Raw genomic sequence first — 24,713 nt, 5'->3', positions numbered from 1 at the left:
GGCTTTTCTCAGCCTGGCCTCACTTGTCCCTCCTACCTAGATGTGGAAGCTCATAAAGAACAAATAGATTTGGGGCCCCAATGCAACCTTTTAATTCCAAGCAGAGTCCCCCTCCCTCAGCATGATCACACGCGCGCGCGCACACACACACACACACACACACACACACACACTGCAGAAAGGGATCTCAGGGTCTGGGCAGGAACAAAACCCAGACCCGGGCAAAAATATATATATAATTATATACACATGTGTATTTGGAGAGAAGAAAAGCTGGGAGCGTGATTAGGGTAGGGCGGAAAGTAAGATGAGGAAAGCAGCTGGGGGTGCCCCAATAAATTACATTCTTTAGAGAGCGTGGTGGGGCGTGCACGGGCATGGGCAGAAGCGATGGCCAGGACTCTCAGCCTGGCTCCTCATCCCATCGAAGGAGATGAGTTCCACCCAAGACCTGGATGCTAGAAGGCAGCATTCTAGCCAACCGCGCCTGCAGGCTGATGGTGGGCTGGGGGTCTGTATAGGCGACATCTCCACTCTATGCCGCAGGCTTCTGGGGAAACCACGGGGCTAGAGCAAGAGGCTTCAAAGCTTGGGGGTCACAAGGGCAGGGTAGGGCGCGAGCTGGAAACCAGGTGGCCTCCCTGCTGGAGGCTGAGAGGCGGGAGGCCCAGGTGCAGGGGAACCTGTCCCAGGTGAGCTGCAGAGGAGTGCTTGGGTACACATGGGGTACTGGGGTGCTCTCTGCCTACCTGGCTGCTCCCCACCCTCACGGGACCTCCTACCAGGCCCAAGAGATCTCCCCACCCAGCAGACAGGCCTGACCACTAAGTGCCATGTTCATTTCTCATCACTCTCTTCTGGGACATTCATGTGGGCATGGGGCAGGGAGAGGATGCAAACATTAACTCTGTGTGTGCTGGAGTCCATGCACTTGCCCTGTACTGTGAGGACCAGGGATGAGAGAAGGAGACCCCCCTCCCCTGTCCTGGCTCATTATGGGAAAGAAAGTCCACATCCTACAACCCCAACACGGCAGAGGTCTTTCTTGCTCCCTCTCAACTTGGATGATGGAGCCAACCCCACCCCTGTGCCACCTCCCTGCTCCCCCCACCAAGAGATGATGCTTTGGGGTCTTGGGACCCCAGCTTCAGGGCCCTGAAGCGGCAGGGATGAGGGTCAGTCACGGAGTGGGTGAGGGCCATCAGAAGAGAGAGGCCTTTTTCTTGAGTTCGTTCCGCTTCCACAGAGCCAGCTTGCCAAACTCTTCAGGAGACATGGAGAAGACCCTAGAGAAGTCTTCTGCTGACAGGTGCCTCTGCGAGGGGACACATGGTGGCAGTTTAGGGGGAGGAGGCATAGGTGGGGCTGGGCCGAGTGACCAGGAGGTGGTCCTCCCCAGCAGGAAGCCCCTCACCCACCCTGCACATTGTCCCTGCATACCTCCAGCCTCATCCGATCCACACCTGGAGGCAACTTGGTTCGCCCCCTATTGGTCACCACCAGCATTTCATAAGGATAGATCTGGGGGTTGGGGAGGAGAGGGGGGCAGTATTAGGTTCACAGAGGTGCCTGTCAACCTTACCCCTGCTGTTCCCCAGGCCCCCTTATCAGCCTGAAGGGGCCGTGGGGGCTCATGCCATCTTGCCATTCAATTTCCGTGCTGCCCCTCCCAACATCAGCCCAGAGGACCCCTCAGTGCATTCACTTCTCTGGCTTCTCCCCAAGCTGGCCCTCCCCCGCTAGAGACGGTTCTGTCCCCTGCCCGCCACCCCCTGCCTCTGCCCCTGCCCCTCACCTTCTGCTCCAGCACACAGGGCAGGGAGTTCCCCCGGTCCATCCTCCCCCTCTGGCCCTCTCCATTCTGGGGAGACCAAAGCCGCAGTGAGCCAGAGTGCGGCAAGGAGACCTCCCCAGCCTTTTCATGTGCTTCTTGCGGCCTCACCAGGTGACTCTGTGGCCCCACAACCCCCTCCCCCAGCACTGCCGTCTCCCCATCCATCCATGGCTTCCGTGGTCCACATGTTCCCCTCCGGAGGGCACTCACCTGCAGGCCTGCAGAAGAGAAGAGGCACTGTTCAGAGGTGGCTCTGAGGTCAGCAGGCCTCCAACCTGCGAGTTCAGCCTCCCCCACCTCCAGCCACAGAGCCCTGCCCACATTGCACGCACAGGCTGCCCCTGAGGCCTGCTCAAGCCCCTTGCCCAGCATCAAGTCAGCCCTGTCTCTCACCTGGGCTTTCAGCCTCACTCCCAGATGGGCTGAAGTCTGTAGACTGGAGCTGGAAAGGATACAAAAGGATCAGAGGAGATGGGAGTATACTGCATCGTTCCCCTTCACCCCCTGCCCACTGCCCCGCCTGCCCAAGTACCCCGTCCCTCACAGGCCCCACATGCCCACTCTTCCCTAGCAATCTGTGAGTTCGGTGCTGGGACCTTACCCGGCTCAGGGTGGTCCTGCCATAGGCGGGGAGGGAAGAAGATTTAGACGTTCCTGCGTGCAAGGCTGGAAGAGAGTAGGAGGCCCTGATTCAGTCCCTTTGGCCTGGCAGTCATTCCTTGGCCTCCCCTGCCAGGGGCAGGGCCATGGAGAGGGGACTCAGGGGAACCCAGTGGACCTCTTTCGGTTTCCAGCTCCTGCCTGTTACCTGCAGCAGGTGACAGCCTGCTGCAGTTCTGAACTGCCCTTGACGCCTCCCCTCTCTTTAACGGACGTGCGCAAAATAGACATTTGGGTCAAAGGCCCAAGTGTTCAAATTCAGAGTCAGATGATGAGCTAAGTCACGTCTGACTCTTTGTGACCCTGTGAAATGTAGCCTGCCAGGCTCCTCTGTCCATGGGATTCTCCAGGCAAGAATACTGGAATGGATTCCCATTCCCTTCTCCAAGGGATCTTCCCAATACAGGCATCAAACCCACATCTCTCCTGCATTGGCAGACAGGTTCTTTACCACTAGCGCCACCTGGGAAGCCCCAGGTGATGAGGCTCACCATCATACAATGAACCTCTGGGATACAAAAATAAGTCTAAAATAAGTCAAAAGAATCAAATTATTACAGTTTTATGTTTAGCAATGTTAGTAATCAAATTTCAAATGCCTTATGTCATAAAACAGAAGCAGTCATTCTCCCAGCACTGTCAGCTGCTAGATGGCACCCCAGTTGCTTAGGCTTGACATTCCCAAGTCAGATGTCACTTGCAATTAGACCTCTAATAGTATCACTAAGGGCTTCCCTGGTGGCTCAAATGGTAAAGAATCCTCCTGCAATGCTGGAGACCTGGGTTTGATCCCTGGGTTGGGAAGATGCCCTAAAGAAGGGAACGGCTACCCACTCCAGTATTCTTGCCTGGAAAATGCTATGGACAGAGGAGCCTGGCAGGCTACAGTCTGTGGGGTCACAAAGAGTGGGACATGACTGAGCAACTTTCACTTTCAACATCACTAAGCTTTCAAGAACTACAGCTTATAATTCAGGAAAATTGGTTTTCAGTAACAGGTTTCTTAGAAAGCTTCTTTGTTTGGGCTAATCTCAAAATTCCTTCATCTCCAGAGGCTAGACATTGCTGGCATTCTATAGCAATTGTTTTGACCAGAATTTTTTTTGTGTGCATGAAAGTTTAGCCTGGGTAGACTCAAAACTGTGAGGAATAATTGTTTTCTTCAAACATTCTTACAGGATATGTTATTTGGAAATTTGTGAGAATAAAATGCATTTAGGGCAACCTCGTTTTTTTCCTCTTGATACTTCTTACTTTTATATAGAGAACTGTCTGTTTTCACAACCCTCATTGCTGCTGCTGCTGCTGCTGCTAAGTCGCTTCAGTCGTGTCCGACTCTGTGCGACCCCATAGACGGCAGCTCACCAGGCTCCCCCGTCCCTGGGATTCTCCAGGCAAGAACACTGGAGTGGGTTGCCATTTCCTTCTCCAATGCATGAAAGTGAGAAGTGAAAGTGAAGTCGCTCAGTCGTGTCCGACTCTTAGTGACCCCATGGACTGCAGCCCACCAGGCTCCTCCATCCATGGGATTTTCCAGGCAAGAGTACTGGAGTGGGGTGCCATTGCCTTCTCCGACAACCCTCATTAATTATTTTTAAATAATATTTATTTATTTAGCTGTGCCAGGCTTTAGTTATGGCCTGTGTGATCTGGTTCCCCGACCAGGGATCAAACCTGGGGCCCCTACATTGGGAGTGTGGAGTCCTAGCCACTGGACCACCAGAGAAGTCCTTCATTCATTACTGAAGTACTTCACCTTTGTGATACTAAGTATGCACTTCTTCCTTGATGGACTAGTAGAATTTCAAGTATAAGGTTTTCACTCCTAATTACTTCTAGATAGATTATGTTTGAAAGTGACCATTAATTTCAATGTCACCATTAAGTCAGAATGACAAGCCTGTTCGTAATTCTGCAACTGTCAAGGCTGATCAGCTATGCTCGTAACCTACTCAATCATGTGACCATTGGTCCCATACAAGTTCAGGGATGCCAACAATGATGCTGACGCAGGCGTTTCACTACTCAACTCTGCAAGGCCGAATGCACATTAAAGAGCTAATTTTGCCTGACTAGTTAATCCTGGTGGAGCATGAGGGCTGAATCCAACCTCCGGGACATTTCTCTCTTTCTGCTTCATTCTTCAGGCCTTAACTATTTTTTCTACATTCTCTAAAAAAGCCTACCATAACTCTTCCCACCCACACTGAAATATCATCCAGCTGAAATATCACTTTGATGACCAGGTGGATGTCCCAGCCATCTATGAGCCTTAACAGTTCCTTGAGTCCCCCAACCCAGTGACCTTCACTTCTGCTCCACAGCAGGCAACCCCTTCCAATGGTCAGCTCCTGGATCCTGTTGTCCATAGCGGCTTCACCTTGACATTGAAGCCTGGGTATCCCACTTTGGGGTCACAGCGCCTTTCTTTGTTTGAAGTTTTCCATCAGCCACATGCCTGGCACATCTGCTGGTCAGTCCCATGGGGCCTCCAGCATCTGCATCCCCCACTCTCCCCTGACCTTCAACCTGTGACTGGGCATATGCTGCTGCTGCTGCTAAGTCGCTTCAGTCTTGTCTGACTCTGTGCGACCCCATAGACGGCAGCCCACCAGGCTCCCCCGTCCCTGGGATTCTCCAGGCAAGAACACTGGAGTGGGTTGCCATTTCCTTCTCCAATGCATGAAAGTGAAAGTGAAGTCGCTCAGTCGTGTCCGACTCTTTGCGACCCCATGGACTGCAGCCTACCAGGCTCCTCCATCCATAGGATTTTCCAGGCAAGAGTACTGGAGTGGGGTGCCATCGCCTTCTCCGGACTGGGCATATAACCTTGAGTATTTTGGATTTTCCTGGTGACTCAGATGGTAAAGACTCTACCAGCAATGCAGGAGACCCAGGTTCGATCCCTGGGCTGGGAAGATCCCTTATAGAAGGGAATGACAACCCACTCTGGTATTCTTGTCTAGAGAATCCCATGGACAGAGGAGCCTGGTGGGCTACAGTGCATGGGATCCCAAGGAGTCGGATACGACTGAGAGACTAACACTTCCTTAGCAGCTCCTCTGGCCACTTAGTCCCTCAGCACCTGCCTTACAAAACTCTAACCCTGGGACTTCCCTGGTGGCCAGTGGCTAAGACTTCATGCTCCGAATGCAAGGGTCCCGGGTTCGATCCCTGGTCAGGGAACTAGATCCCACATGCTGCAACTAAAGATCCTGCATGCCACAATGAAAATCGAAGATCCTGCCTGCTGCTGCTAAAACCCAGCACAGCCAAATAAATAAATTAAATACTTTAAAAATTTAATATGAAGAAAAAACTCCTCTTGTTAAAACACAAACAAACAAAAAACTCTAATCTGCAACAACCTTGTGCTCCCCTTCAGCCCACAGGCTATGGGAAGCACCACCCTGTGTGGGTGAGGATCACTACAGACCCCAAACACTCTACCCAGTCCCCATTCCCAGCAGAAACTGTTCTGAACCTTCACCACTCTCACTGAGCCTCACCCTGAGCTCAGCATGCGTGTGGGCTAAGTCGCTTCAGTCGTGTCTGACTCTTTGCGACTCAATGGACCGTAGCCTGCCAGGCTCCTCAGTCCATGGGGATTCTCCAGGCAGGAATACTGGAGCAGTCTGCCATTCCCTTCTCCAGGGGATCTTCCCAACCCAGGGATCAAACCCGGGTCTTCCGCATTGCAGGCGTATTCTTTGCCCAATTTCTCATGTGGCCTGCTCTCAGGTCCAAGTCCCAGACCCTTTCAAGGTCAGCCTCCTGCATCCTAAGACTGGGTCTCTTTCCCCACTTCTTCCCAGCCAGGGCTCCCAGGGGATCATAGTTAAGTGCTCCTCAAGCACTTAAGCCCTCGGTGAACCTTGTTAAGCCCTCGGTGCCTTGTCCTTCTCTCCTCTATCTCGACACAATGGGATTTTTTCTCATGGTCCCATTATCACATATAAGCTGAAGATTCTACCTGAGCCCTGACTCACCCCTCAAGCTTCCAACTCAGTCAAACTCAGCATCCCACCTACACACACTTAAGACCCAACATATCCCAAACAGCGTCCTCACCTTTCCCCTGACACCTGCCCCAGGTCTGTCATTACCCAGAACCCAAGGCAAAACCCCCGCTCATCTCGCCCTCACTGCCCAAATCCAATCAGCCACTCAGTCCTGTTGATTCCAACTCCTCTACAGATCTTCCTCGGCTTATGATGGAGTCACGAGCCCATACACCATCGTAAGTCAAAATGCATTTAACAGGGCTTTGCTGGTGGTCCAGTGGTTAGGAATACACTTTGCAATGCAAGGTATTCCGGTTCGATCCCTGGTCTGGGAAGATTCCCACATGCTACGGGGCAACTGAGCTCATGGGCCACAACTAATGAGCCCATGAGCCTCAACTACTGAGCCCATGTGCCACAACTACTGAAGCCCACACACCCTAGAGCCTGTGCTCCACAATAAGAAAAGCCACTTCAATGAGAGGCCCTTCCACCACAAGTAGATTAGCCCAAGCTCGCTGCAACTAGAGAAAGCCTGCATGGCAATGAAGACCCATCACAGTCAAAAATTAAAAAAAAAAAAAAAAGCATTTAATACACTGAACCCACCAAACATCAGAGCTTAGTCCAGTCAACCTTAAACGTGCTCAGAACACTTACAGGAGCCTGCTGCTGCTGCTAACTCACTTCAGTCGTGTCCGACACTGCGTGACCCCATAGACGGCAGTCCACCAGGCTCCCCTGTCCCTGGGATTCTCCAGGCAAGAACACTGGAGTGGGTTGCCATTTCCTTCTCCAATGCATGAAAGTGAAAAGTGAAAGTGAAGTCACTCAGTCGTGTCCGACACTCAACGACCCCATGGACTACAGCCTTCCAGTCTCCTCCATCCATGGGATTTTCCAGGCAGGAGTACTGGAGTGGGGTGCCTACTGCTGGGCAAAATCCTCTAACACAAAGTCTATTTGACAATACAGTGTTGAACCTCTCATGTAGTTTACTGCATACTGTACTGAAAGTGAGAAACAGAACAGCTCCCTGGGTACAGAATGGTTGTTAAGTGTACGGGTTGTCTCCTGTCTTGATGGTGTGACTGACTGGGAGCTATGGCTCACGGATGCTGCCCAGCATCTCAGGAAAGCACCATGGGACTTCCCTGGTGATCCAGTGGCTAAGATTCTGGGCTTCTTGAGGGCACAGGTGCGGGTTTGATCTCCATTTTTGCACAATGTGGCCAAAAAAAAAAAAAAAGTCAAGAGAGCATCATACTGCACATCACTAGCCTGGGAAAAGGTCAACATTCAAAACTGGACATACAGTTAGTTTCTCCTGAGTGCATATTGCTTTTGCACCATTGTAAAATTGAAAAATTTTAAGTTCTGGGTTATTACTATACAGACTGTGTCTGTACAATTCTCAAACTCATTCCCTCTTCCCTGGCCTATGACTATCTTTAGCCTTTAACCAGACAACTGGAAAGGGTGGCAGATTGTCTCCAAAGATGGCTTGCAACATCATCTCTGAGCCTGTGTGCCCTTGGGTGGTTCCTCTCATCAAGAAGCAGAATCTCTTTCCTCTCCCTTGTGTCTGGGGGGCCTGATGACCTGCTCTGACCAGAAGGCACTGGAAGGATGCCCTACAGCTTCCAAGGCCAGGCAGTGAGAGGCCTCAAGCTTCCAGTTTGGGGTTCTCAGATCTGCCCCCCTCCTCTCCAGCCACCATGTTGGAAGGAAGCCCAGGCTAGCCTTGGTGATGAGCAGTGTGGCACCAAAGCCCTGGCCACTCTACCACAGGCTCTGTGCTCTGTAATTCCAGATTTCCAGAGGCCCTCTCCACTGACTGGATGTTTGCTGCTCCTGGCCTTTGCTCCCACACCATCCCTAGGATCTTCACTGCCCTTCTCCCCCACTCACTGTGTCTCATTCTGCAAGACTCCAACTCTGGAACCCAGGCCCTGTCAGCATCCTTTCAAAGCACTTCAAATGTAGCTCTCATCTCCCAGCACCTGCTATGCTGTGCTAAAACCCCAGTTTCCATGTTACTTCTCCCCATGCCCTGAAGCTACCAGAAGGCAGCACTATAGTGTTTTACTCTTTATATCCCCAGGGATCAAGAATATGGTGAAGCGTGAGTTGCTCAATCAGTTGTGTCCGATGCTTTGTGACGCCATGGACTGTAGGCCACAAGGCTCCTCTATCCATGGGACTTCCCAGGCAAGAATACTGGAGTGGGTTGCCATTCCTTTCTCCAGGGGATCTTCCCAACCCCGGGATAGAACCAGCATCTCCTGCGTCTCCTGTATTACAAGCAGATTCTTTACATTCTGAGCCACCAGGGAAGCCCTAAGAACATGGTAGACACCCAATAAATGCTTGTTGAATTAAATTAAATATGCTAATTCTGTTTTAACTGATGCCATTTTTTGTCATCTAATTTTGTTCCATAGCTGGTGCTCTTGCCCTAAGGAGGGTGTGAGCACCCTGGGCCAGCACCGGAATCTTCTCCATCTCGTATACCCACAGTAGCACAGGACTGGGCATGTGACAGACTCAGCGTAGTATTTGATTCAGGGTCTAGCCAGGTGATTCTGAGCCCCATCGATGACACTCACAGGTATGGAAGGGTGTCCGGTCGGGCAGAGAGCGGGTTTTCCTCCGAATAGGCAATGACTTTTCCATCTCTTCTTTCAAGATCATCTTTCCCAAGTTGGAAGTAACCTGGGGAAGGAGAGAGGAAGATGGATCCAAGGCGGCATCAGTACTTGTTTCTTTTTGTTTTTAACTTTTTTGACTGCATTGCATGGCATCTGGGATCTTAGTTCACTGACCAAGGATTCACTTGAGACTCCATGCTTGCATTGGAAGCATGAAGTCTTAACCACTGGACTGCCAGGGAAGTCCTGATACTTGTTTCTCATCTCCAAAAGGTTTGGAGCTGGGTCATTGGAAAAGACTCTGATGCTGGGAGGGATTGGGGGCAAGAGGAGAAGGGGACGACAGAGGATGAGATGGCTGGATGGCATCACTGACTTGAGGGACATGAGTCTGAGTGAACTCTGGGAGTTGGTGATGGACAGGGAGGCCTGGCGTGCTGCGATTCATGGGGTCGCAAAGAGTCGGACACGACTGAGCGACTGATCTGATCTGATAGCACAGGCAGGAGTGGGGACAGAGTTCCTGAGGGGCTGGGTGGTAGCCTGGAGCCCATGGAGCCTGTCCTTCTTGTGGGAAGCTCTGCCACATTGGGTCTGGTCACCCTTGCGAGCAAGGAGTCAGAGCTGCTTGGTGTTAACTCTGCCCCAGGGGCCTCTGCATCCCAGGCCACAATGCCCAGAGCACAAGCCCATGTCACCAACAGTGGTCTTTCTGTGACTCCCTGGACCCCCTCTCTCTGCTTGGAGGCCAGCAGTCTGCTCACTCCTTTCTCCTCGTCCCATGAACTACTGTGGCTGCTGAAGCCAGGCACTGTCCACGCCACCCTTTTCTGTGCTTTTGGTCCTAATCATAAGTGGCGTCCCCCACAGTGACATGCAATCCCCATGTCCCTGTCAAAGCATAGCCTGACATCCTGGCAAAGAAGGGGAGCTCCTCACATGTTCTGACCACCATACTCTTCAGACATGAAGTCACTCAGATCAGAACGGAAGACACTGGAAGGATGCCCCGTGGCTTCTGAGGCCAGGCTCTGAGAGGGCTGGTAGCTTCCAGTTTTGGGTTCTCAGATTGCCTCGCTCCTCTCCAGCCACCATGTTGGAAGGAAGCCCAGGATGACACAGGGAGGCGGGCAGGGGTCTCCAGACACTACCTTACTGAGTTCCTCTCTCTGCCGCTCCCTGAGAGCCTTCATCTCCTCCCCGGAGTCGTCATCCTCTTCCTCCTCCTCCTCCTCGGCCCCCCTCCTCGAGGCCTTCCGCTTCCTCCATTCTGTCTCTGAGGAGCACAGGCAAACAGGCACATCAGTCAATCAACACACACTCAACTTGCCTCTCCCTAGGGCTGCACCTTGAAGGGAACACTGCAAATCATTAAAACAAAAGCAATGTTTTCTAGTCTTGTAGTGAAGCTGGGTAGGCCACACATGCCCACGAGACTTAAAAGTCACTGGGGACCAAGACCTCGTCTCATTTCTCTTTCTCTTTCCAGAGCTCTCATCACAGAGCCTGGGACGCAGTAGAAATTCAACAAATATCTGTTAAGCAGTGAAAGAAATGAACGGAAAGTGAATGAATGACTAACAAGCAGGGTCATTTACACCGAGAGGGATGGGAATGCTGGGGATGGGGGAGCAGGAGCCAGGAGGGCTCATGTAGGAGATGGGAGTGGGTTCCTGGGGCTTCAGCCGGGCCTATGAGGCAGTGTCTGGGCCTCCCTCCCCTCTCCAGCAGTTTCTCCTACCCACAACAGCCAGTGATGGGGGGCACGGCCAGTAGTCCGTTTCGATCTTGGCTGGCTGGTTGGGGTCGGGAGGCTGGGCTGCGGGGAACTTGGAGGACTCGATGATGAGGTCCTCAATGGGGTGCTTGCTCTGAGGGCTGCCTCCTGTGGACTCTGCTGGGGTGAGGGGGAGGTCAAGGTCAGACCGGGCATACCCCGCCCAGCAGGCCACGTCCCACCCCAGCTCCCCACTCGCTCATGTCTCCCTCTTCACATCTGTAAGATGGTGGATACAATAGCAATACATGAGGAAGAGCACAGGGCATGTTATGAACATCTCCGCTTCTATGGTCCTCCCACCCTCAGTGCAGCCTCCCAGCAGGTGGTGGGAAAGGGGGTGCTGGTCCGTCAGGGGAACCCTCACCTCTCTGCTTGTAGATGGGGGGCTTCTTGTAGATATTGGAATCTGGGCGAGTGGTCTCTGTGGAGAGGGAGCAACAGTGGATGAGAAGGAGGCGGTGATAATGGGGAGGGATGACAGTGATGATGACGGGAAGGCTGGGTCAGAGAAGGGAATGGAGACATGGATTGGGAGGAGGTAGGAAGTTCTCAGGGGCCTTCCAAGAGCCAAGACAGAACTGGAGATCCTAGAACTGTCTCTCCCTCAGGGATTGGGACGTTTCACACTTTTCTGTCTGGGTGGGAGGGAAAATGCAACAGGTCCACCCTCTCTGGGAGCTCTGCCTGGGTTCCAGCATTAGCCAGTTCTGGTGGTGTGCATATATTCCAGAGAATAGGGGACCAAGAGTAAGGCAATTGGGTTTCTGAAGGAAAAAAAGAGGTCTTAGGGCAAGGATGTAGCCACGCTGATAGTAAAACCTACCAGGATGGTGGAAATGGGGCAGGCTGGTCCGGGGGGTCCCAGCAGTTCTCGGGGCTGAAGCCTGAGTGATGGTTCCAGGAGACCGGCTCTCTGCCCACACCTGCAGAGCAGAAGTGTGGTTCACTGCAGCTCCCGGGCCCCCACCCCACCCCTTCCACTATCTTGGTGTTCCCACCCTAGCAGCCCACATGCCCCCAACCCCAGGGCAGAGGAGGGCTGTCCAAGGACTTGATCTACTAATGGTGCCTGATCCAGAAGAAAGGATTAAGTGAGATCTTGGGTCAGACACAGATGGACCCAGAGCTGGCCAGTGACAGGACAAGGTCCACTGATTCCATCACCCCCTAGGTTCTGCCGAGCCCAGCCTGGATGTGTGTGGGGCAGGGGTTAGCTCCATCAGAGCAGGGCTGGACCAGTGTCAGGCGAGGGGCAGACTCACCTCTGGGGATGGTGGGGGGGATGTGGATTTGGGTGACAGCGAGCGCTGTGAATGGAGAGGAGGCTGGTCAGAGCCACAAGGGTGGGATTAAACCCTCGTCCCTAGGACCCCACGTGGGCTACTTCTTCCCCCTCGCCCAATCCTGCAATTGCTCCGCTGATTTCTGGGCCACCTCTTCTCTCTCAGTCCTTGGCAGCTCTCAGGGCTGGCCCTCCACCCTCTCTTTCCTGAAGAGGGTCCTAAAACTTTCCTGAGGATCCATGAAGAAGCAGAAGAAGCTGAGGATTCTGGATCAGTGTCCGTGTGCTCTGAAGGTGGCTCTGGCCCTGATCCCAGAGCTGAGCAACGACGGGAAGGGACAAGGCCCATAGTATCCAGGATGGAGTCAGGGCCCCTCACCAGGCATTTAAGTCTCCCCATAGCCTGGCCTTCTCTCTTTGCTCAGCCATGACACAGTCCCCTTCTCCAATACAGTTTGCAAAGTACCTGTCCCGAGTTATCTCGTGCATTGACTACCTGGTGAGGTGGACCGGCAAAGGTACCACTTCTATTTTGGAGGAGGGGAAACTGAGACCACACCATCACACAGGTCACACTCAGCTAGGACTTCCGGCCTCCAAGTTCAGGCTGCTAAACTCGGCCTCTGAGCTGCTGGCTTCTGCATGCTTTCCACAAATGTGCTCACTTTCTGCCCACTCGCACCCCATTCCTACATGACCCCACTCCGTGCTGCTACCATTCAAACACGGCTTCTCCTGCTCTCTACCTGGAACCAGCTGGAGGCCAGTCCATCTCTGCCTGCTTTGTAGTACAAACACTCAGTCACCAGCTGACTGGTGATTCCCGTGCACAGGTTCTCTTTCTTGTTTTGGCATCTGGCCTCCAGGAAAGAAAGTGTGAGAGGGATTCTGTCCCCCACCCAGTGCGACTGGGGGAGTCCTTGCCCCGAGTCCCGTCCAAGAGGACCCTCCCACCCTTTACCTCCCGGCTTCTGGGCAGCTCCACGTGTTCCAGCAGAGAATAGGTAAAGTGGGGCTCATAGATCATGAGGTCAGGCCTCTCGATGTCCAGGATGGCCTTGTCCTTGGGGATGGCAGCCAAGTCCTTATAGCCCAGCACTTGATTGTCCATCTTGGCCTGAAGGGAAATGGTACCCATGGAACAGAGGAGCCAAAAGCCTCATCTAGAATACTGACCTTATAAGCCCGATTTGCAATTTATTAGGAAGAAGATGGGCAGCCATGATAGAGATCAGCTCCTATAAGTTAACATTTCTATTGTTTTCATTCTAAGGGTTTAAAGTGAAAATATTAGTCACTCAATCGTGTCCGACTCTTTGTGACCCCATGGATTGAAGCCCACCAGGCTCCTCTGTCCGTGGGATTCTCCAGGCAAGAATACTGGAGTGAGTTGCCATTCCCTTCTCCAGGGGATCTTCCTAACCCAGGAGTCGAACCTGGGTCTCCTGCATTGCAGGCGAATTCTTTACCAACTGGGCCACCAGGGCAGCCCCTAAGGGGTTTTCAGTTCAGTCGCTCAGTCGTGTCCAACTCTTTGCGACTCCATGGACTGCAGCATGCCAGGCCTCCCTGTCCATCACCAACTCCCAGAGTTTACTCAAACTCGTCCATTTAGTCGGTGACGCTAGAGTGATCTTAAAACAATGATAGTCCTTCACCTAGCACTTTGGGTACAAGGAGACAGGACCAGACCAGCAGGAGGGGGTACACGGAATCTTCTCTGGATCTGGGGCTTTCTCTGCTTGCCATCCTGGCAGGACCATCGTCGTCTGAGTGAAGCTGCCCAGCACACAGCCTGTCCCCGACTCCTCCCTCCTCCCAGCCTGAGGACGCTGGTGGCTAACGGGTACTCACCACGATGCTGGAGGGAGAGCCGGGAACACTGGAGTCTCGGGAGGAGCTGACGCTCCCAGGGGAGGTAAGTGGTTGCTGGGGAGAGCGAGAAGGCAAGCAGGTGGGAATGTGCGTGGGTGCCAGGGCCGGGCTGGAGCAAGCGGGCTGGGGAAGGGGAGGGTTTCCCTAGGCCTCGGGGCCCCGGGGTGCGGTGCCACGGGCAACCACCAGGTGGCACCCTTGACTCCCGGACCTGACCCTCTGCAGGGAGCCGGGCCCCCACCGCGTGCCCCTCTGTCTCCAGCATCCCACTGCCCCTGCGTGGGTGCAGCCCCGCGCACCTTCTGCAGTCGTTCCATGCAGCAAGGATGTAGACGGCCGGATCACTCTCGGGATCCTGTGCGCGAGGGGAGACGACGCAGGCGTCAGGCTCTGTCCGGCTCCTGGGTGCTGCGCGCTCGGGGCCGCGAGAGCAGAGAGGGCGCTCCCCCGGGCTGTGGCGCCCTCATCCCTCGGTGACTGTCCAGGCTGCTGGCCGAGTGCAGGGCCTGGAAGGGGAGGGAGAACGTGCCAGCCGGGTCTGTTGGACCCGTAATCTCCGAGAGCGGGGGCGAGGACAGCCCCCTCTGGCCCAGCCTATCTCCGGGGAGCAGGGCTTCGGCTTTCTCATTTGCTCAGCCCGCGGGGACATCCAGCCGCCCGTCGCCCTCGGCGAGACGGGAAAGCGGACGGGCTGCACTTGTTTTTAAGCCATTGTTCTCTGGTTGGAAAGGAAATGACGGCAGGGGTCAGCCCTTCCCAAGGCAGTCTCCACATCCCTTCTTCCTCACACCTGCCCTGCCCGGCCTGTGGTCAGTTTCAGGCCCAGGGTCTCACTCCTTTGCCATGGCCTTTCCTTGGCTCTGTTCTTGGGCCGTTGCCCCTCTCCCTCTTAACCTACTGTCCAAGGTACCACACCCTCTCATAGCCCAGAAAGGTGTGGTGGTTTTTTTGTTTTTATTTTTTTGCCCCACATTATGGCATATAGTATCTTAGTTCTCCCACTAGGGGATGGAACCCATGCCCCCGAGTGTTGGAAGCACAGAGGCTTAACTTTCCATGGACTGACAGGGAAGTCCCCTGCCACCCCAGAAAGCTTTAACACAGAAGGTCTTAGTAATACTATGAGGTGGCTACAGCAGGCGGGAAGGACAGAGCCAAGGCAACTTGATGGGAAGCAATCAGGTCACTGACTGGGAACTGTCTCTCTGCCCTGGGTAGGATCCCTAACCAGTGGAGAAGGGAGGGGAGCCACAGCCCCCTGTGCCTGTCCCCGTACAGCAGAAAATCTCACTTGCAGGCATTTGGTAAAGCACCCTGGGGACCAAGGCCACATCCCAGTTGCCTACCATCTTGGAATGCCTGAGTTGAGGCTGCCCTCTGAGGTACTACTTTGCTGCAAGCCAGGGCCCCCTGGTTCAGCAGGAAGGCCTCTGGGCTGGATCCTGGGGAGCTGGGTCCTATCTGCTGCAAAGATTAGGAGTTCCCCTGGGGGCACAGCCCAGATCTGCTTCCTCAGTAACTCTCTTAGCAATCTTCCCATCCTCCCTGCACACCCCTGGACCAAACACATAATAACCATTCATTTAAGGCCTGGCTGAGTTTCCAGTGTGATGGTGACAGTGAGACTGTCTTCCCGCTGCTGGCAGTAAGCCACAGAATGAGAAAGCTGATGGCCACAAAAGGTACAGGGAAGAGGCAGCAATCACGTAGTGGTTAAGAGTGTGGGCTCTGGCCTGGAATGACTGGGGAGAGGAGACTCGGCTACTCAGAAGCTGTGTGACCTTGAGCAAGTTACTTACCCTCTCTGTGACTCATATTCTCATCTGTAAACTGGAAGATGGTTACAATATCTGTGTTATAGGGTTGCTCTGATTATTAGGCAAGTTATAACATGTGAAGTGTTTGAAATATAAATTCTATGTAAAATGTTAACTATTATGATGTCTATTGGAGAAGGCAATGGCACCCAACTCCAGTACTCTTGCCTTGGAAAATCCCATGGATGGAGGAGCCTGGAAGGCTGCAGTCCATGGGGTCGCTGAGGGTTGGACACAACTGAGCGACTTCACTTTCACTTTTCACTTTCATGCATTGGAGAAGGAAATGGCAACCCACTCCAGTGTTCTTGCCTGGAGAATCCCAGGGATGGGGGAGTCTGGTGGGCTGCTGCCTATGGGGTCGCACAGAGTCGGACATGACTGAAGCGACTTAGCAGCAGCAGCATGATGTCCATCTCCCTGAAGACTGATGAATTTAGATGGCTTTTTCATAGCCATTCTGCCACAGAAGGTCATGAAAGACAGGTCATTAGTGCTCCCAGTCTTATCTGTTACTCTGTATCAGGCCATTCTATTTCTCACTGTCTCTCCACCACCAAACTGCCTCCTGGAGCACAGGCAGCTCACTCCCACTCCCCTGCTTTTGTGCATGCCCTTGAACTATTCTCTTCTCTCAGATCCCACCCATCCTTCAAGGGTCATCCTTAACACTTCTCCTCTAGGAGACCTTCCCAGTTATTCTAGTCCTCACTGATAAACTCTACTCTGAATTCCAGTGGAACTTAAAAAGAGACCATGTAACTCAGTCCTTGATTATATGTTGCCTGACATGTATTTTTGCCAACTAGAATGGCTGCTAATTTCTACAATAATAATAGCTATTATTTTTTTGAATACTCAAGCTGGGTATTTTGACAAGCGCTTTACAAGGATTATTTTGTTTCATCCCCCTAACAACCCTATAAAGTTGACCTGTTTTACAGATGAGAAAACAGAGGTTCAAAGAGGTTAAAAACTTTTCCAGCATCGTGGAGGTGAAAATGACTGTGTCTTCAGCACTGGCATGATTCATAGTGCCTTCCCAGTACTGTGTCAGGTTCACGGTGTGGACAGGCTAGCATTTGCCACATTTCGTAAGTCTTTTTGGAATTTTAGAGTCAGGCATTTCTAAGACGAGACTCTGACCATCAGGGTTACACTAGGTATTTGGTGCCCATGGAAAGACTCCATTCCAGAGCTTCATCTTTCTCTTGCTTTCTTAACACTTATTTTGTAATGCTTTTAACTAGGTGTCTGAGGACCAGAATAAACTCTAGTATATATTCAAAGAGCTATTAGCTCCCTCTCACTCCTCTTTCATCTTTACCTTGTTAACAGACAGTATCAAAATAGCCATACACTTGACTTAGTCCTAGAGGCAAGCACTCATCCATCCACCCACCTACCCATCCATCCATCCACCCATCTACCTATTCTTCAATGACCACAGACCACTGTGGTCTTATGGAGAATAGAATGATGAGTCAAAGAAGCTAAGCTGCCCCTCCAGAAATGAGACCATGTGTGTAGATAATACCTCTGCAAACAAACAGTTACATATGCCGATAAGATAGTATAAGGGGTGATTCAGTGGTTAGAGCTCTGTACTCCCACTGCTGAGGGCCAGGGTTCAATCCCTGGTTGAGGGACTAGGATCCCACAAACTATGGAGTGCAGCCAAAACAAAAAAAGATGGTATAAGGGGCTGTGAGAGGTCACAGGAGAGAGGAATCACTCCTAATGGAGTATCAAGAGGGGGGAATAAAAAAATTTTCTTAGAAGTGTTGGTGGTTTTAGTTGCTAAGTCACATCTGACTCTTGGTACCCCATGGACTGTAGCCCACCAGGTTCCTCTGTCTATGGGATTTTCCAAGCAAGAATACTGGAGTCAGTTGCCATTTCCTTCTCCAGGGGATCTTCCCTCCCCAGGGATTGAACCTGCATCTCATGCATTGCAGGCAGATTCTTTGCTGACTGAGCCACAAAGAAAACCCTTTCTTTGAAGAGGAGGTATTTAAGGCAGGCCTTGAAAGGTGCCTAATTGGAGATCCTGGAAAAACCAAAAAGGGATCCTTGGAAGAGATAGCAGCATGATGGAAACTGGAGACACGGGGAAGCGCTATGTCTGTCTGGGGACAGCAAACACGGCTGAACTGTGGAGCTCAAGAGGCTGAGACAGTTTTAGGGCAGGAGGCTGGGGACCAGACTGTAGATTCCTTGAGTTTAGACTAGAGGATTCCGAATATATTCTGTGGGCAACTGGGGCTATGGAAGGCTTAGGAACTTTTTTCAAAATGAAGAAGTGATAGATCTAAGCAGTGCTTTGGGGAAATGAGTCTGGCTGCAGACTGGGAGATGGATTAGACAGGTCCACAGAGAGACCAGCCGAGAAGTTATGGCAGTAGTCCAGGCAGGGGATGGTGAGGTGCTAGACTTGGGCCTGGGGCCGAAGAGGCAGAATGTGCAAAACAGAACTGGATCTGGAAACCCCACAGAAGGAGGGGCAGGTAGTGACAGGAGAAGGGGAGGCAATGAGTTCACTTCTTGCCAGGTTGATATTGAGGTGGGGGCAGTAGCGGGAAACACAAATTTGGGAGCCATTTGAGCTAGAGGTGGTAGTCTGCACTTGAGGTTGCCAATGGAGAAAGAAGATCAAAAATAGCATTCTGGGAAGTACCTAGAGGACTAGAAGAAAAAACGAGCTGGAGATGGCCTGAAAGGGAGGGCGAAGACGAGGGCTGGGGGTATACCTAGTGATTCTTTGTATTTTCAGTAAAGGACCTAATAAACAGTGAAGGTACAATAAATATGAGAGAAAGGGTGGTGTGTGCTGTGCTCAGTCGTGCCCGACTCTTTGCAACCCCATGGGCTGTAGCCCACCAGGCTCCTCTGTCCATGGAATTTTCCAGACAAGAATACTGGAGTGGGTTGCCGTTTCCTTTTCCAGGGGATCTTCCCGACCCAGGGATGGAAGCCCTGACTCGCAAGTTGCCTGCATTGCAGGCTGATGCTTTACCACTGTGCCACCCGGAAAGAAAGGCATTTGGGGAGGGAAAGAGAGGTTGAGAAAGAATGTCATGAAGGAACTTCCCAAGTGGTCTGGTGGCTAAGACTCTATATTCCCAAAGCTGGGTTCCTGGTCAGGGAACATTCTACAGCTAAAGATCCTGCATGCTCCAACTAAAACCTAGTGCAGCCAAGTGTGTGTGTGTGTGTGTGTGTGTGTGTATATATATATATATATATATATTTTTTTTTTTTTTTAAGAGAGAGAGAGAATGTCGAGAAGCCCAGAGTCCATTGCCCAGAGAAGGGAAGATGTGTGTACAGGAGATACAGCTCACCAGTTTGGCTGTCAAGGCCTGGCAGCCTCTGAGAGCATCCGCAAAGGAAGCGTGAAGCCTCCTTGTTAGTAATGGGGTGCAGGGTGGAGGGGTGCAGGTGGCCAGGAGGCATAGGCCAGGGAGGGGCAGTTCTGAGAAGTGTGATAGGCAGGCAGGAGGCAGGAGAGTAACTATGGAGGAGGTGAGCCTGGTTGAAGGTTTTTCAGGAAAAGGTTTGTAAGCAGTGGGGAGTGAGGAGTAAAGGCTCTCAGTGGAGAGTGAAGAGTACAGAGAAAGAAATTATGGCTCCTCTGAAAGGAGAAGAAAGGGAAGTTGGTAACTGCAACCTAGGGGCATTTAGAGGGAGCTGATTGGAGAAGGCAATGGCAACCCACTCCAGTACTCTTGCCTGGAAAATCCCATGGACAGAGGAGCCTGGTAGGCTGCAGTCCATGGGGTCACTAAGAGTCAGACACGACTGAGTGACTTCACTTTCACTTTTCACTTTCATGCATTGGAGAAAGAAATGGCAACCCACTCCAGTGTTCTTGCCTGGAGAATCCTAGGGACGGGGGAGCCTGGTGGGCTGCCGTCTGTGGGGTCGCACAGAGTCGGACACGACTGAAGAGACTTAGCAGTAGCAGTAGCACATCCCAATTAGGAGGCTTCTATTTTCCCGAGAAAATCGAGAGAAGGGCATATGCAGACCCAACACGTGGGTTAAAAGTGAAAGGGTTAGTCTCTCAGTTGTGTTAGTCTCTCAGTTGCGTCAGACTCTTTGTGACCCCATGGACTGCAGCCCGGCAGGCTTCTCTGTCCATGGGATTCTCCAGGCAAGAATACTGGAGTAGGTTGTCAATTCCTCCTCCAGGGGATCTTCGCCACCCAGGGATGCAACCCTGGTCTGCAGGAGGATTCTTTACCGTCTGAGCCACCAGGGAAGCCCAGGTGGGTTAGGCAGAGGCTGAAGAGAGTAGAAAGGACTGTAAGGGTCATGGTGGGGCCTGTGGACAGCTGAGCATCTGGGAGAACAGACCTTCTACGTGTCCTGGAGCCTCAGGCTGAAGCTGGGGGTGGCCCAGGCAACCTTCCCTTGAACACCATTTGCGGGTGGCTACAGCGTGGGGCAGTGACTGCCCATCAGAGTGGTCACTGCCCAAAGAGGGACGGAAGGGGGCCACCGTGAACCAGGTCACAGGTTACAAGGTCTTGAACTGAGACGCCCCACTCTCCCCTGCATGAACATGGTCCTACAGGCGCAGCCACTCAAATGATTCAGAATAACGATGTCCCCGCTCTGGCCCCAGCCCCTTCTGCACAGCGCCCGCCTCATCCCTTGGGCTGGGTCTCTTCGCTTTCTGCTCTGAGCCTCCTTCTTTCTCCACAGCGCCTGGTGTGTTGGAAAGCACCCTGCGGCAATTGTTAATATCTTACCCTTTCGGGGACCTGGCATGTTAATTCGGGACTAACCTGAAGGAGTGAAGGTCTTACTAGTGAAATATTAAGCCAGCAGAGAAAATGTTTCGGGGTGGAGTAGGGGCGTGGGGGAAGAGAAGGGCGAGGGGGAAGGGAGGGACGGAGGGAGTATTTTCGTAGCTTCTCTCAAATCACGTTTTACGCCCGCGAACCGCTTACTCCACCCACGCGTAGCCCCTCCCAAAGCCAGTTTCCTCGCGCGTCCGCACCAGCTGCCCCTGCTCGATCCGCGCCTGCTTCCAACCGGTGCACAGCCCTCGTCTATGCACGTGCACTCCCAGGTCCGGGCTGCCTCCGGTGTACAGACCAAGAGGGCAGGCTGCAGCAGGAAGGGAGGGCGCAATGAGAGGAAAGGGAAAGCGCCGCGGAGGAAGGCCAGCCCAGGTGGCGGAAGGGCCATCTCAGCTGGTCCGCGGCTCCCAGTCCTTCCATCTCTGCCCCACCCTCCCCAAGCTGTGCAACTGCGCCTTATCTGAGCCCCCAGCCCGGCTCCACCTCACACCGCCCGCCCCGTCTCCATAGCAACTAGAGCCGCTTGGCCTGGGTGATAAGGCCCGCCCACCCATCCTCGCGGGGGCCGGTTCCAGGTAGGAGCTGAACCTGCCTCGGCTCCCTGGACTTTGAGAAACGGAGGCTCGACCTGAGGTCTGGATCCTCTAGTCAGCTTTCCCCCGCCCACATTCTAAACCAACCACCACTTGCTCTGGGCCAGGGACTTGCACCCATCCTCTCTAGCTTCACACACGCTTACGTCTCCCCATTAGGCGATGAGAATACGGCTGAGAGATTGACTTGCCAACTCCCCCCGCCCCTACCCCCGCACCTCCCCATAAAAATCAAGCTGGAATTCCTACCCAGGTCTATCTCGGGTCAAAGCCGATGAATGCTCTTTTCCGTGGGTCCCCAAAGATCCCACTTTAATATGGACTTGGGATTTGGGGTCCCGTGCTCTAACCTTATACTGCGGAGCCACCAAAATCCTGCTCGCTGAACTGGCCTGTGGACAAGGAGCAGAGAGGCTGGGGGTTGGGGGAGGGGGTTGGCCTACGGGCTCTGTGCCCTGGGGCAGGGAGAAGCCAGGCTAGAGGCTGGCTGTGCAGACAGTAAACGGCTAAACGGGTTACGCAATGGGCAGGCTGTCCCCGTAGGTTAGGGGTCAGGTGGGCACGATTCTACTCCTCTCCTTTTTCACCAATTTCATTTACAGTGTCCCTGCCTGCTTCACCCCATTTCTGAGTCCCATCCCGCTCTTTCTGCTTTCCATCCCTTTTTTCTTTCTTTTCTTCATCTTTCTTCCCTTGGCTCTGTTTCCCTTTCACCCTCTCCCCCTCCCGGCCCCACCCCCGCAGTTACTGTGGCAACAACTCAATGCCAGAAATAAAGGCAGGATCCAGCTAGGTCACCAGTTTCCAAAACAGCATCCCAGGGTGGAGAGGGGAAGGGTGGGCCAGAGCAGCCTGGCCCTACAGGGGAGGCCCTGAGGCTGGGGTCTGTGTCTGTGTTTGGGTAGCGGGGGACACCCACAGTCGCCCCTCAAATCCCCCTACCCTGGGCTGGTGGTTCATGGAAACATCCTGGCCAAGCCTGCGCCTGCACCTTTTTAAGACTGTTGGAGTCCCCACTCCCCTCCTCTTATTTTATCCTTCTTCCCCACCCTATTTTTAAGCCCTGCTCTATCTGCTAGGAGTAGGGTTGAGCTTCCACTAATGCCAACCCCCAACAGCACCCTCTCACACTCTGGTGAAGCATCATCACGCAGGGGCAGGAGGGCCCAAAATCTGGGTCCCGTGTTGGGAACCCATCTGCTCAAGGTCCTGCTGCCCCTTACTTCTGATGATAGCAGGGCCCGGCCCTAGGCTCCCCCTTCCTCCCCCTCCCTTAAATATGCATCTCATCTTCCGGTTTCTTTTAGCTCTCTCTTGGGTTTCTGTATCCTCAATCTACACCCCCAGCTCTGAAGAGGCTCCTCTTGCTATGCTCCCCAGCCCTTCAGGTTTGCTTGGTCCTCAGCTTGTTCCTGCTCTGGCCTCTATTTATAGCTGGTCCTGTTGGCAGGTGGTGGTGTCACTTTAACCAGCTGGATGGATAGGACTGGGGGAGATGCAAGGGAGATGGGCTCCCAAATTCAGTTTCCTGAATCCTGGGGGCATCCCTATTCTGGTCTTTACATACACGCATAAGCTCTAAAGGAGGAATTCCTCAGACCTGCACCCCCAGGTGGACAGTTTGGCTCAGGTGTTGGACATGTGGCCATGGCAAGGCTGGCAGCACGGAGCGCAGACCCCCCCTTAGGGGCACAGGCACTTCACCTACACAGGCAGCCCCCGCTGAAACACAGTTGCAGAGCAAACACATGCTGCTTGCAAGATCACGCCCCCACTTTCCCAGCAAGGCCCCCCCCACGCTGCCATGCGGTACCTCTGACACCCGCTCACACCCCCCACCTTGTCTGCTGTTCTCCACGCTCACAGTCACCCGCCCCATGGGTTGACACCCCCTCCCCAAGCATGTGCATGGCAAGGCACACAGAGCCCCCACTTACCCATCCCGTGGGCACTCCCCATGTCCCCTCCTTCCCAAAGCAAGACTGCCTGCTTTTTCCCATACCTGTCCTTGCTCCCCTGACTCGCGCATCCTGGCAACCCAGTCCCCTGGGAAGGAAACACTCTGCCCCTAAAGGGCAGGGAGCCTGGCCTGCCAGGCAGAGGGAGGGGCAGAGCTAGCAAGGGGGTACTTCTGATCCTCCTTGGGTGCCTTTGCATCTGCTCAGCTCCCCCGCACCCACCTCCCCTTCAAGCATTTCTACAGCCCACACCGAAAGAGCACCGTAGTCAGGCCTGTGGCCACGCCCTGCCACCTAGTCTGGCCAGCTAAGGGCTGGAAGGGGGCTCCCTGGGCCCCTCCCCCAAGGAGCGGGCCCTACACCAATGGCACTCAGGCCTCCGAGTGAACTACTCCCCTCTCAAGAGCATCTGTGGCAAGGTGGCAGGAGACTGGCAGACCGGCAACCCCCACTCCCCTCCCAACATTCAGCAAAGACAGAAAGCTCTCCAACCCAACCAGGCGATACCCCACCCCCTACAACCCACCATCATTGGGACGTCTGGCCAGCATAGCTAGGGGAAGGGGGCTACTCGGTGATACCGTGGCTCACCCCAGCCCCTCAAATCAGAAGGAGGTAGATCAGACCAAACCCGGCTAGCCTTGGGGTCCAGCCCATTCTCCCACTGAACAAGGGGCCACAGCTGACCCCTCCCCAGGGACTCCTACCCCCACTCAGAACCTCACTTCTAGGCAGGTGCTGTGGCCAAAATGCCCACAGAGGAGAAGAGAGGCAGGGAGGGGAATGGGAGGGATGTCGGGGTTCCTGCCACCTACCTCTTCCCAGACATTGAGGCCCAGATGCTCTGAGGCCCCAAGCCGGCAGGGGCAGACGCAGATCCGGGGCTGCAGCTTTTGCTCCGAGTCCAGGTAATAGGAGACTCTTCCAGGAACCCAGCGTGCTCTCCCGGAGTACAAATAACCAGATAAAAGCCGGCTTGGGGTGGGCGAGTGGGTGGGGAGCTGGTGAAGGAGGGGACCTACCCTCTGGGCCCCCACTCCCTCACCCCCACCCTACTCCTCCGCTGATCCCGGATCTCGATCCCTGGCCAGGCGAGAGGGCGTGTGCGCGGGTGGGCAGGCCAGGCAGACGGCGGCGGCAGGGCGGGCCGCAGCTCCCCACTCCTGCACCCTCCCCACCTTCAGCTGATAGCGTGTGGCCGCTGGCCTGCGGGTGTGTGTTTCTGTGTCGGCTCTTCCACCTCGCTTGCTCGCTGCAGCTCAATCCATTTCAAACAAGAGGAGCATTAACCAGGCATCATGACGAAGCAGAATCGGAAGCAGACACGGCCAGCCGCTGGCCTTTTTCCCTTTCCCACACCCACCCCCTGCCCAGCAACACTCATGCTCACACACACAGCCCCTCGAGCCTCCTAAACAGCCAGTGTTTGCGTGGGGGACGGGGGGAGG

The 24,713-nt window shown here is 53.7% G+C and overlaps 1 protein-coding gene across 1 annotated transcript; it reads right to left on the bottom strand.

The window, feature by feature from the left end:
• On the bottom strand, positions 1–24,191 carry DMTN (dematin actin binding protein). The gene is made up of 15 exons (XM_055580258.1): positions 24,081–24,191; positions 14,386–14,592; positions 14,066–14,140; positions 13,173–13,328; positions 12,192–12,236; positions 11,753–11,852; positions 11,294–11,350; positions 10,891–11,043; positions 10,301–10,425; positions 9,108–9,213; positions 2,436–2,500; positions 2,228–2,276; positions 2,045–2,052; positions 1,441–1,521; positions 1–1,315 (listed from the first exon to the last, which is right to left on the bottom strand). The coding sequence occupies exons 2-15, from the start codon at positions 14,401–14,403 to the stop codon at positions 1,202–1,204; spliced, it is 1,152 nt and encodes a 383-aa protein (XP_055436233.1). The 5' UTR covers positions 14,404–14,592; positions 24,081–24,191; the 3' UTR covers positions 1–1,201.
• Positions 24,192–24,713: the final 522 nt, after the last annotated feature.

Source organism: Bubalus kerabau, chromosome 4 (assembly GCF_029407905.1).
Source record: "Bubalus kerabau isolate K-KA32 ecotype Philippines breed swamp buffalo chromosome 4, PCC_UOA_SB_1v2, whole genome shotgun sequence".
NCBI lineage: Eukaryota > Metazoa > Chordata > Mammalia > Artiodactyla > Bovidae > Bubalus > Bubalus kerabau.
The sequence above is the reverse complement of the archived record's forward strand: the minus strand, read 5'-3'. Positions and strand labels throughout refer to the sequence as shown.